At 40.2% G+C, this 15173-nt stretch overlaps 1 protein-coding gene across 8 annotated transcripts in view; it reads left to right on the top strand.

Moving 5' to 3' along the window:
* The first annotated feature begins 6072 nt into the window (after positions 1-6072).
* The window catches only part of slc12a7b (solute carrier family 12 member 7b), a 53163-nt gene continuing 44062 nt past the window's right edge, over positions 6073-15173 (top strand). For 6 of the 8 annotated variants that reach the window (XM_072699480.1, XM_023804556.2, XM_023804557.2 and 3 more), the window contains exon 1: positions 8918-9208. In XM_072699480.1, coding sequence (XP_072555581.1) covers positions 9046-9208 — 163 coding nt within the window. In that variant the 5' untranslated portion in view covers positions 8918-9045. Of the gene's footprint in view, positions 6090-8917; positions 9209-9637; positions 9662-15173 lie in introns of those variants that run through there. The other 2 variants (XM_072699485.1, XM_072699486.1) reach the window with 2 other exon arrangements.

Genomic DNA, 15173 nt, shown 5'->3' with positions numbered 1-15173 from the left:
TTTTTCACGTACTTTATAGTTTATTTCTAATAACTGCTGTAATGCTGAAGGCATTGATGCTTGGAGGGGGAACTGACACAAATGACCAATTCTTTCATATACTGTATTGCTCTCAGTAGTACATGACATTTTAAAATTTAAATCTATATTCTGTATACAGGTGAGCCATTTAATATAAAAATAGCCATTATATTATCGATGAACATTTACCATTTCAAACATACACCATTTAACTTTTTCAGCCATTTCCAAAACATGTTAATCCACACAAGCTACCTTATTCATCTAAGAAACACATACTGCATTCAAAGTGGGAAATCATTAAAACTACCTGAGAGCCCCACAGTCGACTGATGCTTTTAAACAAAGCCTAAAAACTCATCTTTTTAGAAAGACATTTTATTAAAGTAATTTATAGATCCTCCTGTTTTTATTTCTTTATTTTTACAGTGTAGCACTTTGAGGTTGCTAAAATATAAAGTGCAATACAAATAAAATTTATTATTATTATTATTAAAATAGATACGCCTGAAGCGGATGTCCATGCATACAGTCTAATCCAAATGTAGCAGACTTCGCGGACCTTTTATTTCTCTGGTGTTATCACGGTCACGCCTGCTACCTTGTCAGAGTAAGTGAGCGTCTGAATCACCATGGATGAGGGTTAGAGCTTCCGAGCATGCCGGATGCGGGGCTTTCAAATCAGCCACCGTCCGGCTCCTGGATCCCACCAGGCTTTCCGAGAATGCTTTAACCCCCCAGAACAAGACGGAGCTGCTTAGGCAAACGTCGTCCCCCCCGGACCTTCTTGCCGGAACCAGCTCACAGACAATCCAGGATTTACCTGCCGGGTTGCCCCGGGAAACTGCACCAGAAAACGGGAAAATAAACCAAGCGTACGGACTGTCTGTCAGCTTGGATGCAGAGAGGCATGGCGTTTGTTTAAAATTACACGCTTGCTGAGTTTAAAATTACATGCTGATGTGAACAGACAGATCCAGATGTTTTCGATTAGTCCAAAAAAAACCTCAAAAAGACTATAACAGATCGAGGCTGCGTATTCATATTTAATTCAAACATCTTCCCCAATAGACGTAAGCATGGTAATATTCCAATAGTATTTATACAGATATTTAAAAAATGAAACACGTTGACCATTATTACAAATAGTCAAAGAGCATTGTCTGTCCGTGCATTGCTATATCAGGGGGGTCATCGCATCTTACTGTAATAAGCGGACCGTAGCTAATGGTTAAATTGCTGCCACCACCTGATAATCTGGAAAAGTTGGCTAAGAACTTTGAACGATCACAATATAGGCCCAAATACATAAACAACTACCCTTCCTCCCCTGCAAAAACACCAGCATAATGCATGCATGTTGCTTTTTGGTGCTGTGGACCAGCAACATTAATGAAATATTGCTGGTGGGCCAGCTTCATGTGCCGGTGTTATACCGAATTCTGTGATCCTAGAGGCGCTGCACCTGTAAGCCAGCACAGCCACCAGTTTTTTCAGCAGTGGTATCACCCGAACCAGATGCGATCGACACCCTCCCGCAATAAATAAACGAATATAAACAAATAAAAATATCACCCAACCTCCTACTCATTCCAGTAGTGGTGTGCGATACTACAAGATTTAGTATCAATCCGATACCAAGTAAATACAGGACCAGTATCGCTGATGCGGTGTTCCGATATCGATACTTTTTAATAATTAATAAGGTGAATGCATCATCAAATTGCTAAAGCTGAATTAATTTTCATTACCTTTAAGTGTTTTTGTAATTTTTTTATTAATTAGTTAAAACCCAGGACAGAATATTATACTGTGTGTGTGTGTGTGTGTGTGTGTGTACGCGCGCACAAGTGAGCCTGTTTGCTTGCCTGGCGCCGCTGAGTCACGTGACAATTGAGAGCAGCAGCGCTTACACAGACAGCCGCAGTGCATTCAGGAGAGAAATTGAAACTAATAAATAAATAATAAAGTATTGATCTCAGTAAACTGGTATTGATCAATCAACATTATTATCGATACTTGGATCGATCCGCCCACCACTACATTCCAGCACTCGAAACCGGCCTGCAAGTCCCTGAACTATACTCGCTAGTACAGCCTACAGAGACTGTGGGCTACTACAGTATTTGCTCAATACGTTATGTTGAGGCAGAGAGAGATAAAAATCTATTTTATGGTTCCTACGTTTCATACGTGGTGAACATCGTTTGTAGAAATAAATCCATACCGCAGTATGATTTATGGAAGCAGTAAACTGATCGTCCCGCGTTTTATTTCAAAGTGTCCAGCCGGCATCTTTACTGGGTCATCTGAGAAACTTCGTTAGATTTGTAGTTTGGAAATCTAAAGTGCTCATTTTTCAAATACCCATGAATATCTTTCGTATAGTGCTGTTCAGCCTGAAACGTTTCATATTTTATTGCCTATACTGATTGAAATAACAACACTCTTGATGAGTTTTTAATATTATTTGGATTCACTTTTTTCATTATTGCTGCACATCATAGTGGCAGTTTTCACTGAAACATCCATTTTGGGTACTTAACATATCACTTGTCCATAAGCTTGACTAGGATAAATGGTTAGAAGACGGATGGATGGACTTATGTCTAGGAAGATTTAGTCTGATGTGCCTTTCAGATCAAACACAGCCCTGCAGATCTCTGTGACATTAAAAAATACTTCAAAGGAAATCTGTGACATAAAAAAATACTTCAAAGAAAATCTGCACATTTCTAGACAGGGTATTGGTGCTCACCATGCTTCTTCTTTGCTTCTATAGAGGTTTTTATTGACTGGAAGATACATGTCCAATGTATGCTCTGTTTTCCAACTTAAGTGAGATGGTCAGGGATGTTTTTAAGAAATGTAATGCTATAGCCAGTGGAGTTCATTTCTGGTTATCCATTCTGCTGACAGGCAAATGATATGGCGATTTAGCAAAGGCTCTATTGTGCTAAGACATGCTGTGTACAGTACAGATGAAATTGACTCATTCACATTGACAGCTGTCTGGAAACAAGCTTGGCTAATGACAGAAATACTGGGACTGAATTTAGGGGACTGGCACCCAGTCGTATGTGTACCCCAGTCTTATGCAACCTGGGATGTGTTTCAAACCTCCTGAGACCCTGACCAAGATAACCGGTTACAAGATGGATGGATGGATGGATTTACAGACCTTCACAATGGCATCTCTGTAAACAGCTTAATCTCAGTTGACGGCTGAGCACATATGACTGAGGCACATTTTCTTATTCCTAACCGAACCAGACAAATAGCTGTATATAACATAACTTACTCAGTTACAGTACATAAGGAGCACAACACACTAAGTCAAGATATAATTGTTTAGCAGAATAATAATAGTAATAATAGGCCATTTAATGAGTCAATTGGAAACAAAAATAAGCAATTAAACTGTAAAAATATAATAAATGCCTGTGGAAGAAAGATACATTTTGAGATTAAGAAAAAATATTGGTCCAGAGGAGAGAGATGAAAGGGGATTAGAAAATAGACAGAGATTAGCACAGAAGATAAATTTAGGCTAATAAATAAGTATTCACAGGTACAAGTACACTACAAAGGGTCAGGCCTAAATATTTTACAACCAGTGACACTTTGTATTTCAGATAAGTACCGAGAATAATGCTAAGAAAATATTTTTTTATTTCTCCAGTGTGGTTATGACATGACAGGAAAATTAGCCAAGGGCAGAAGAAAAAATGATTGATTCAGAGAGATAACCAATCAGATTGTAGAGGAGGTGGGCCCAAGCATCTAGAGGCGGTAGGACCAACCAATCAGATGTCTTAGTCTCTCCTCCTCTAGTTGTTTGGACCCACCTCCTCTACAATCTGATTGGTTACCTCTATAAACCAATTATTGTTCCTTCTGCCCTCAGAACATTTTTGTGTAAGTAAAACTCCTATGAGCCATATACAGACCAACTGCCTACCAGAGGAAGCAGCTCCAAATAATCATCAGGCAATCCCAAGAACTTGGGATACAACTTCAGACTTTTTGATATCCGTGGGCTAATATTTGCTAATGCCAGGAAACTGCCTTCCATGGGAAAAGAAAACTACTCAAGTGGTCTTCTGTATGGAGTCAATAATCTGTTCTCCTCAGTCTGTGTAGTTCTGACTTGCAGAATCATTAAGAGGTTTCTCTTCTCTTCCAGATTTTCAGAAATCAATTTGCTCTTGGGGCACACAAGATAATGGCTGATAAATCCAGGAGCAAAGTCACAAATGTCTAATTAAAATAAAATAAAAGGTTGATGCATTGGCTTGCAAATGTGTTCTCAAATGGATGATAAATGTGTGGTGACAACTGAGGTCAGCAGAATGAAATCTCATATAATTGATTAAAATTTGAGTACGGCATTTAAAAAATGGTTTTTAAAAACGTGCTTAAAAAAGAGCCTTGGAAATAAATGATGGAAGTGGGAATTGTGGGTGTTCAGAATACGTTTATGGGATGTGTCTGTGACTCTTTTTTTCCACTGGCCCGCAGCAGACATTGAGAGCCACATAGTCCAACAAAATTCATGAAACTATGAAGATATAGCGGTGAATGCTGCCATCTAGTGGCAAATCTGAAGGATTGGCAACAAACCGAGAAAGAATTTTGAGAAAATTCTTGGAAAAGTCTGGTGGGATCTTGGCTTAGTGAACAACACTATGGCTAGAGCAGATATGTTGGAAAATATGTTTGTAAAAGCAGAATATTACATTATATCTACAACAGTGGTTGGCAGTAACGGCCCTAGCCAATGTGGCGCCCTAGATGAGCATCACTGCCAGCGCCCCCTGTCCCAGGCAAAGTGAAATTGGTTGGCAAGTCGGCACCCCCTTGAAAGTTGGCATCCTGGGCCGCAGCCTATGTCACCGATGGGATCGACCAGCCTTGGCAACTAGTGGCTAAAAAATTAGGTAAGGAGGTAAAGTTTACAGGGCAGCACAGTGGTGTACTGTAGTGGTTAGCACTGTGCCACTGTCACCTCATCACTCTGGGAGCTGGTTTGAAGTCTTTGCCAGGGTTCTATGTGTGGAGTTTGTAGGTTCCCCCCATGTTGTTGTTGTTGTTGTTGTTGTGGGGTTTCCTCCAGTTTCCTCCCACAGTCTAAAAACATGCTAAGCTAAATAGAGCTGCCAAATTACCTGTAGGTGTGTGAGTGTGTTCTGTGATGTGTTGGTGCCCCATCCTGGGTTGTTCTGTTTTTATCTCAAAAACAGAGTAAGTAGGATACCATCTCCTCTACTTCCACGGAGCAGCCGCCTCTGCTTTACAGATACCGAGCAAAATGATCCACAAGTCCATCAACAAAAGCTGTACACAAGTTGCACATCGCAGCTTGTGTTTCTACCTGTCTGTTATTCCCCAGCCTTACATTCTGTTTTTCCTGTTTTCTTGGTTAGTTCCTGGTTTCCCCATTTAGTTCCTTTTGAGTTAATTAGTTTCACCTGTTTTCCCAACCCTTGTTAGTTAATCGCACCTGCCCCTTGTTAGTCTTGTTACCCCTCTGTTTTTAAGTCCCTGCCTCTGTTTAGTTTGTTAGTGGTTTGTTGAATATTCTGTTAATTGTGACTGTTGATGTTTGGTGTATGTTCTGCTTACCTGCTCTATTTACTTTTGACCCATCAAGGTCCTTTGTTTTGTTAGTGTATTCTTGTGGTTTTTTTTAGTTCAGTTAATAAACCCCGTTTGTCCTTTGAGCCACAAGTGGGTCGTCCACCATTTCTGCCTGCACCATACCTCATTCTCGCACCCAAACCGCCTTGTTTCGTGACAAATACTTAATTAATCAGGGCCACATTAGGGAGGAGCCAGGAGAGTCAGGCGGACATGATGGGCAGGACGTAACATTAAACAGTCTTAAACAAGAGTGATTGTGTTGTCCAGGTCTTTTTTTACAGCCATTTTACAGTGCTTAAGACAGGAAAGCTCTTTTCAGCACGGTCAGTCTGTCGTATAGCGACTCAGCGCCAGCAGTGAGATTCGCCACACCGGCCCTGCGTTCCATACAGTGTCCGTATCCCTAAAAGGTTTTCTGTTTGAAAGTAAGCTGCATTCAGTACTTATATTTAATCTGTGCGACTGGTGAAAGGCAAAGCGCTGCCTGCTTACGTGGCCATCTCTCTTTGCGTAGCTTCTTTGAGCCCCCATATAGAACTCGTTCGTGGGAAACGCACGTTTCCACTATCCGGAAGATGTCTTTTAAAAAAAAAAAAAAAAAAAAAAATCGTTTGCAGCATTAGATTAAAGATATATTAATGAATGTGTTATTCAGTGCAGAACTCGCATGCACATTCCCTTTTTCATTTAGAAACCGTTAGGCTTAAGTTAGGCACTTAAAATTATACTTCGTTAAGGCAGGGAACAACCATACATTTGTTAAGTCGTCTACAGCAGATGACCTCTGGGTAAGGAAAATGAAGGTGTATGGAGCCAAGCGTTTCAAACGTGTACTCTGCAGTTATACACTAGGCCTATATGAACTGCCCCCCATTTTCCACTTTCTATTACGAGAGTGCGGTACCGTGACAATAACAGGCTGGTGCAAGGTTTATTCTCGACCCTTATGATGACTTTATTAGACTGTAACCATATGTGGAAGCATGTACCTGGAATGAGAATGGATTATGTTTTTAACTTAATTTCTTTAGGATCAATAATGAACAGAGAAATGTATCACGAGCAAAACTGAAATGAGAGAAATCAGAGATTAAAAATTAAGTAAAGCAGTATGTATGTTATTTTCTTGCATTGCATAAATAAATTTTGAACACTATAGACGAATTAGATATGTTTTAATACCACTTAACTTGGATTTGTTCTAATTAACTGCGGAAAATGACTGGCAGACCGCGAGCGTGGCCGCATAAACGGTTACGGTGATAGTGCCGGGAGGACCTCTTATAGCTTCGGGGTTTACCAAAGAGCATACAGCAGCGTGCACGGTGGCTGTCTATGGTGACGCGCATTCGGGTTCGACGTGTCAGTTTCGGTATGTCAACTATCCCGGTGCTATTATCTAACGCTGAAAATAACCTGCAGCAGCTGAGACAAAGTCTCGGAGACATTACGGCCTTTCTGGCCACTACGGCCGGATGAAAGCAGTCCCAGGATATCATCTCACTTTGAAATGAACCGATGGACGCAGCTGATCTTGATAGATAGTATCGATAAGACACCCCCCACCGAAAAAAATAATAAATTGGTTTGGATTTGGAGAGTTAGGTAATTCAGTGAGCAACATTTGGTTTTATCCCTTTTCTTTTCCCGCCAATGGCGAAGTAGAGTCTTGCCTCCGTTCTGTGTTTGACGTCATATCTCTGGCTTATTCTACTTTCCAACCGTTCAAGAGCAGTGCACGTACTCGAGGTGCTGATGCTCGAATGATGGGAAGGGGTGTAGAAGTCATGAGTCATGCCTTCTCCGGAACCCTCCTTGATTGCTTTGCTTAATTTCTATTGGCTAGTTAAACACCATTCCGACATTCCTCGCGTGTGAAGGTACAATTTTGAATTTCTCATGACCTTGCTCTTCTTTTAAATTACATATAAGACATCCTTTTTACCCCCGTTTCCTCTTGGTAAATTTTGCCTACTGGGATGCGGGCCCCTTCGGTTAACGTATAGTTAGTATATGTGAACCAGTGTTTCTGTATTACCCATATAGTGTGTGACTGTATATGCGTGTGAATGCCCTATCATGCACTGGTATCCTATCTGCACTGGTATTCCTCTGTTTTGTGCGGATTTCTTCTTAACATTCCTCATTCCTCCAGTAAGACACATGGCTGGGCTAATCTGTATTTTTACATCGGCCATAGTATATGATTGTGTGTATGAATAGACCTACGTACATGTGTGTGTGTGTGTGTGTGTGTGTGTGTGTGTGTGTGTGTGTGCCTGGTGATGGGCTTGCTTCTCGTATCTAGGAGTTGGAGGCTGGATATATGGATAAAGCTGTGATACTCGCTGCTCACTGCTTAGAGCCAGATCTTGGAATACATGTATACTTGGAATTAGGTTTCGAACTAGCTTACCTGTTTTGACATGTATTTCATAATATGCCAAAATAGCCGAACTAGAATTTTGTGTATTAAGATGTAATAATCAATTAAAAAATCTCTCAATTTGCTTCGAGGAAATTAGCATTTCAAGTGCATTACATATGCATAACTGTCATGCTGAGTAAAATGCTAGCTTCCATTGCATGGTGCTGTGCCTTTTCACACTTGACTAGCCCAATTTTAAAGCTGTTTGGGAGCCTTTACTGAAATGCTACCTAAAGGCATGGATTTAAATTCAAGGGTGGATTTAAATCCTTTATTCAACACAGACTGTTATCTATTTGCGACTATAAGTATTAGGTTTTAATCAAAGAAAGGAACTTTTGTTTTAGGCTGTTCAACTTTAATATTTAATTTGAAAATCGAGTTGTCTTTATTACAAACTTCTTAGTCTAAACGATACAGATGCTGATATTCATCTTAAGCTATAGACTATCACTGACTTCATATATATAAAATCACCAATGCTGTACAGGTTATACCTATAGCTTACTCTTAATACTTAATTGTGTGTATCTTGACAAATAATTGCATACATGTATATATAAAAAAAACTTACCGAAGAAATACTTATTATTATTATTATTATAATACATCAACGATGATGCTTTATTGATTATAAGATTGTCTTATTAAAAATGCCTATTAAGTTAGTCCAGATAAGCATTTTGCTATAATAATGGTCAGAATCGGGGTTTCTTTGCTCTGATTGGTATTTGCCAAAGTTTGACACTGCTCCACAGCCAATAGGAGGGCGCCGCGGGGCGGCACGCCTCCGGTGCATTCAATCAGTGAATCTGAGCCGCCGAGTCCAATCGCCCCGTACCGTGTGCCCGCTGTACCGGTGCGAAGTGCTCGAGCTGAAGTGGCTGCATTAAGCTCTCCGATACTGCAAGTTTCTCTCTTCTCGACCCCCGGCGAAGCCGATAAGGGGTAGTATGACGGACAGATTTGTCGTTATCCCTGTTGGGAAGGACGACGAGGCTCCCGGCGGGGGCAGCGATGACCCCGTTGCTGAAAGTGGAGGGTCTGAGGGTGACAACACCGACCCGCAGGACGCTGTTCCTATTCTGGAATATAGCAGAGAGCCAAATAAATACGGTAAAGACGTGCCGCAATATGCTGTCATATAATTATTACTACTACTTATATTAATTATTATTGTTATTATTACTACTACTACAACTATTATTATTATTATTATTATTATTATTATTATTACTACTCCTCTTATTATTGTTGTTATTACGCCATGATATGTTATTTTGTCATTTAGCACTGTGGTAAATTAATTGTTATGTGATTGTTGGATTGAGGGTTTTGTCGCAGGCTGATCATTTGTCGGGATCCCGTGAAGCGGGTAAATCTAGTCTGCGCGCGCCGCTAATCTAATAACCCGGCTAATTAGTCACCAATTTAGAATTGACCCAAGTGAATAACCCCAGCTTCAACGTTAAACCCATTACGCCTGAACCAAAGCTGTGTACAGAATGAGAATACTGTAACCACACGGCAGGAAAACCAAACTAGCTGGATAACTGGCTCGGCTGGGTAGTAAGTACGCATTTATAGCTAACTAGATGTTGCCCTTGTGAGGCGAGGCTATACCAATGCCCGTGGTATGACTGAGAATTTGCTTTTAAATAACACCTAGCGCTGGAACTCAACTATGTTTGTACATCTTGGCGAATTTTATGAAACTGTCATAAAGTAAGATTATAAAAATTACGAATAGTGGCGCTCATAACCAGCAATTACGATTTTATAGGCCTGTAATGCGATTTGTCTAGTTTTTGCGTTAAGTCTAATCTTACCTGGCATTTTAAAAAGGCGGAATTACCTTCATTTTATTGGTATTGCAGTTTGTAGTAAGTGACCTTAAAATATTGAGCTGCATTCGCAAAATTTAGAAATTGTCTTCAATTTTCGATTATTTATTATTTGCAGAGCACAGTCACATATATTCTCCATACCAAACTGTATATTAAGATTTTGTCATGCTTATCAATTTAAGCAAAAACATATGTGAAATTTTTGTATGGTCATGGCGTTGTATTCTTGGTTAATTTTGTTCTTAACGGTGGATTTGGACAACTTGTGTTCAGTTGGTGCCAACTCAGTAGTATGGATACAACATAAAGTTGAATCAAAACATCCCTAAAAAATAAAAATTCATTTTAAATGATTTAGTTGGCACTAGGTTATAGGGGCAGTGATGGGTTGGTGCCCCATCCTCGGTACGTCCTTCCGTCTAGATTGTAAATGGATTACGGTCCCCCATGACCCTGGAGGGACAAGCGAGTATAGAAAATGGATGGATGGGGATAAGGTTATAGGGGCAAGTTAAATCTGTTTTATGATGCAGTTTTCATAAAATGATAAACGACACTCACTTGTGATATTGGAGGTATCTTCCACCCTGCCTTGTCATCATTGTGTTGGAGTACCTGCATCCATGACGATCCCTTTTCCCATCCCCCAGACTCTGCCTGTGAGGGGAAACTTTTTGGTTATGACTGACATTATGCTAAATGATAAATACAGCCTATTTCAAGTTTTGAATCTGTTCCTTGGTTTGCAATTCTGCATACAAAGTGCAGTTTGTTTATGTGAACTTGTGCTACTGAACACAGCTCTGTTTTTCGACTGGCAATAAATTGATTTTTTTTTGGCACGTAATTCACTTAAGGTGAAAAGTAGTTTTGCCTTTTCAGTGTCAGTGTAATTTGTCTTCACTTGCACAATCCTGCCTAATTTTGCACAGGGATAAAACTGGCAGTTCTTCCTATGAATCGCATGGGAAGGTGCGTAGGAAACCTTATTTTTGGAGAATCGAATCTGGACCTGCCGTTATGCTTCCATTTGGCTTTATGTATTGTTCCTAATTGATGGCTGATCAAAGTCGGAGCTTTTCGCTATGGTGCTCCAGCTTACTGTTAAGGTAAGGTCCGAAGACCTCCAGGGTTAATGCGTGTATGTGCTTTTTAACAGTTCATCTAAATCTCAGGGAAAAGGGTTAGACGGCAAATGCTTAGGCTTGGGGTAATCATATTACATCGCACTCATTCCTAACAGTAACTGAATCTGAGCAGAGTATATCTGTTCTTGAATGAGATCTTGGTGACCACTTGGCACCAGACTGAGGCTTCAGCTGCTGAAGCAACCTGAATGGAAATAAATGTCATTTACCTCCTGCTCACTGACCCACTGAGTCTAAGCTTTAAGTCCCATTAAGTACGTGGCTTTTTTTTAGGACAGAGAGATCTGGGGTGAGTTTCCCGAAGCGTTCTTAACGCTACGTCGTTTGTTAGTTCTATCTTTTAACACAGAACTTAAGAACGACGTAGCGTTAAGAACGCTTCGGGAAACTCACCCCTGGTCATTCCGTATTTGTAAATGGAGTGAAAGGAGTACACAGAGAAAGAATACACAGAGAATGAGAGCATTCCCATACAATGGCTTATGGTATAGAGCATTCTGGGAAAAAGTTGACTCTGCAAGAGGGTTGGGAACTTCTCCTTGGGGCTGTGGGGTCTGAGGTCACAGAAAACATTTTCAGGCTCCAGAAGGTCTTCCCAGCTTCATCGGTTAAAATAAGCTGATTAATCATCGCTCATTGCTTGGTCTTAATGGTCTTCTGATAACGTTATTCATTGTGTCCTTGTTTGGAGCTCAAGTCAGGCTGTGGAGATCAGCTGTTGCCGCCATGTCTGTCCACAGCACATTTTCACTTTGAGTAAACATCTACTGTAAATCACTTTACAGTCATAGTGAGCATCTTTTAGCAGATATCAACTCCCCATTTACCCAAACTGACGTACAGCTTTAACCATTTTAACCACTTGGCATTTCACTGAAGCGGATCAGGGCCGAGTACGTCACTGATAGATGTTACATCAAGACCTCTCCTGGGATTTGAATCCGGAACTTTCTGGTTATAGTGTCCTTAGCCCCCATGATGTTTGCTGAGGCCAGCAGATTTTGTCCACTCGGTCCCACTGCACTTTGGAAATTTGCCGAGTCACCAAGGACAGCAGTGCTCAAAAACAGAATGAAATCGCTTCAGTGCTGTTTCTGGCAATAGTCACCAATGCAACCTTAACTTCATTATCTCAGTGTAGCAGGAGTTGGTGGTCATGTTGGTGACACTGGAGGAATTCTCCAGATTCCCACCCTGAGCTCCCCCCCCCATCTCACGGACTCTCCCGAAGCACTTAAATAGAAAGGATGTGTGACACCCAAAGATTATGGAATTCACCAAATGTGGCATCTGTCTCGAAAGGCAAAAATACCAGCCGTTCCCGCCACGCTAAACAGCATGCTTTGGGCAGATGAATCACTGACAGGCGACATCCAGATATCTGAGAAGGTCACTATCCTGTAGCTGGACACTCAAGCTAAGCCCTGTGTTAAGGGAGGGATTCCTTCAGATTTTTGTAGCTTATACAAATTTTGGTCTTGCAAAGCTCCCAGTAGTTAACTTTTGGTTAAACCAGAATTAATAAATACAAATGCACACATCTTTTGTGAGGATTCTCCATTCATTTCTGTGGGGGAAAACCCTAATCCCAACAATGACGACCTTAACTCCTACCCAGCCCTTAACTTAACCAAGGTAACAAACAAAAGCTGAAGACTTTTGGCATTATTAGTTTTATTTGATTGCAGTCACAGATTTTTACATAATTGAGTTTCCCCTTGTGGGGACCAAAAAGGTGATCCCCTCAACATCAAAATAACAGGTTTTTATCACGTTGTTTGGACATTTGGTTCCCAGAATGTAATGTGTATATACACACACACACACAAAATGTTGGGTCACGTTATTGTGTGTGATACAAATCTGAAAGTGGATTCATTTTTTCCTTACACGCACTGTTCCAATAATTTATAAATGAATTATATATTATTTTTATAATTTACAAACAGGACTTTGGTCTGATAGAGCTGAGGTTCCCCTCCTGGGAGATGAAGTTATAGTATAATAGCTTGCCCTGAATATTCAGTGGTCTCACACTGGTGAGTTTTAGAGAGCGCAGAATGCCATTAAGCCAAAAAGGTCTCATTTAGCCCCAAAACAGTCACCGCTGTTGTCTGTGGTTTTGTTTACGTATACTTTGTGGCTGCTTTAAGTGTAGAAGTCTGCTTTTCTCGGTGGTTAAGTAGTTGCTGGACTGTTTTAGTCTTGTAAAAAATGCACTGGAAAATGTGTAATGGAGGTAACTAGAGTGATTTTGTTTTCCCTGGAAAATGTTACAGAAGAAGTCAACAAGCGAGAATGACTGTTTTTTAGGGGGTTGAACTGTTTTTATGCATGCTGTGCATATGAAAGCAGACAGATTCTGTGTTAATTTCTGCTTTGTTTTCTGTTTGTAATTACATCTGTAATGATTTACAGCATTGCATGAAATATAGTATGTAGTAATAATTGCATTGTACCTTTCCATCTTAATGTAAACATTGTTTATTGTCTTCTGTGTCTAAGGGTAAACGCTCTGTTTTGTACCAGATTGCGCAATATGTATAGTACACACTAGGTGGCAGCATTTTATCAGTCAATTAAGTCAACACTCCTTGAATTAATGTGTGTATATATAGATTATACTTGTATATGTATTACTGTTTATATTGATGTATGTAATGACGAAGTATGGGAAAAGCTGACTTTATTTTGCTCCATAAACTTTTCAGAATATGCTCTAAATGAATGCCACCCTACTTGGATAAGCAGTTATTTTCAATGGATGGATGTTTTAGTAGGCTTTATTACAATCTATGTCAGCTGCAAACTGCAACCTCGTGGTCTCTCCCTGTCTAGATCAGCTGGGGATGACTGGGCTGTTGCCCTGAATTTTCTTGCTCTCTTTGTGAGGACAAGAGAGATACAAAGGACAGAGAACATTAGCCAGCAAGGTCTACTGACCAACTGACCAAATGTGCTACTTCTCAGAAGCTTTGCACTGTAGTTTAGGCTGCTTGGTTGCACTTACACAACTGGAGGTGCTACATTTCTGAAGGGATCTAATTATACCTGTCATGACGGTCTTTGTGCGTGACAATATGTTCATGTTCATACCCTAGAATATAGTCTTCAGCCTGGTTCACCCAGCAGAAAGATGTTATGGTACTCGCATGTGTGGCCATGTGTGGGCAAAAATATATCTCAGCAAAATCTTTTGCTTGTATAATCATTTTCTGGCTAAATTGATGATACTTGGAAAAATAGCAAAGATTGATTTGACTTTTAGAATGGCACTACTCATATTTTGGTGGGATACACCAAAATAACACCATTAATTTAATGGTTAAGTTGCAACTGAGTATTAGCACACTGTTGGTAAGATATGGAGAAATTTGATGTTTGTTACACCCTTCAAAGAAAAATTGACAGTTGATCCAATAAATATGACATTATATAATTGTTACCTCCATGAACAGGCATCCCATCTGGAGTGTCCTATGCGGCTTGGGATTGGCTGTAGTATCCCTCCCCCAAACTGGATAAGTGATTGTAATATGGATGGAGGAATGGACTCCATAACTGCCCTATGTCTTATTTGACCCATAGTAACCCCTGATCCCTAATCTCAAACTCTGTATGTAATTTGTTTTCCCTTCATCATTTGACCGGGTTATCCCATAGGTTCATTTTGGTTGTGTTCTGGAACATCAAGGTGGAATAGATTCACTAACAGTTTGAAACTCATAGCCTGCTCCTTTTTTTTTGACTGGAAAATATACTATCAATTTAAAAAAAAAAAAAAAAAAAAAGCCCTGGATTCTCTCAATTCAGAGGCTACTAGGGAACCCGATGCATAAGCCAGGAAGTACAGGAAGGATGTGAACACAAACCTACTATCTGTTTAATCCCCTTTTAACCTGCTTTCTTTCTAAGTGCATATTTTTTTTTTTTTATAAAAATCATTTGGGATTTAGTAGATTAACTTCAGCAGAGCGTTACGACTTGTTTCAGGCCTTTGGCAGCTTGAGTTGTCTCACCCACAGTGTGGATGGTGAGGCTTCCGGGCTTGGGAATACGGATGGCTTAATCCTGTTAGCAGAGTCC

The sequence above is a fragment of the Paramormyrops kingsleyae genome, chromosome 15, assembly GCF_048594095.1.
Source record: "Paramormyrops kingsleyae isolate MSU_618 chromosome 15, PKINGS_0.4, whole genome shotgun sequence".
Classification (NCBI taxonomy): domain Eukaryota; kingdom Metazoa; phylum Chordata; class Actinopteri; order Osteoglossiformes; family Mormyridae; genus Paramormyrops; species Paramormyrops kingsleyae.
The sequence above is the reverse complement of the archived record's forward strand: the minus strand, read 5'-3'. Positions and strand labels throughout refer to the sequence as shown.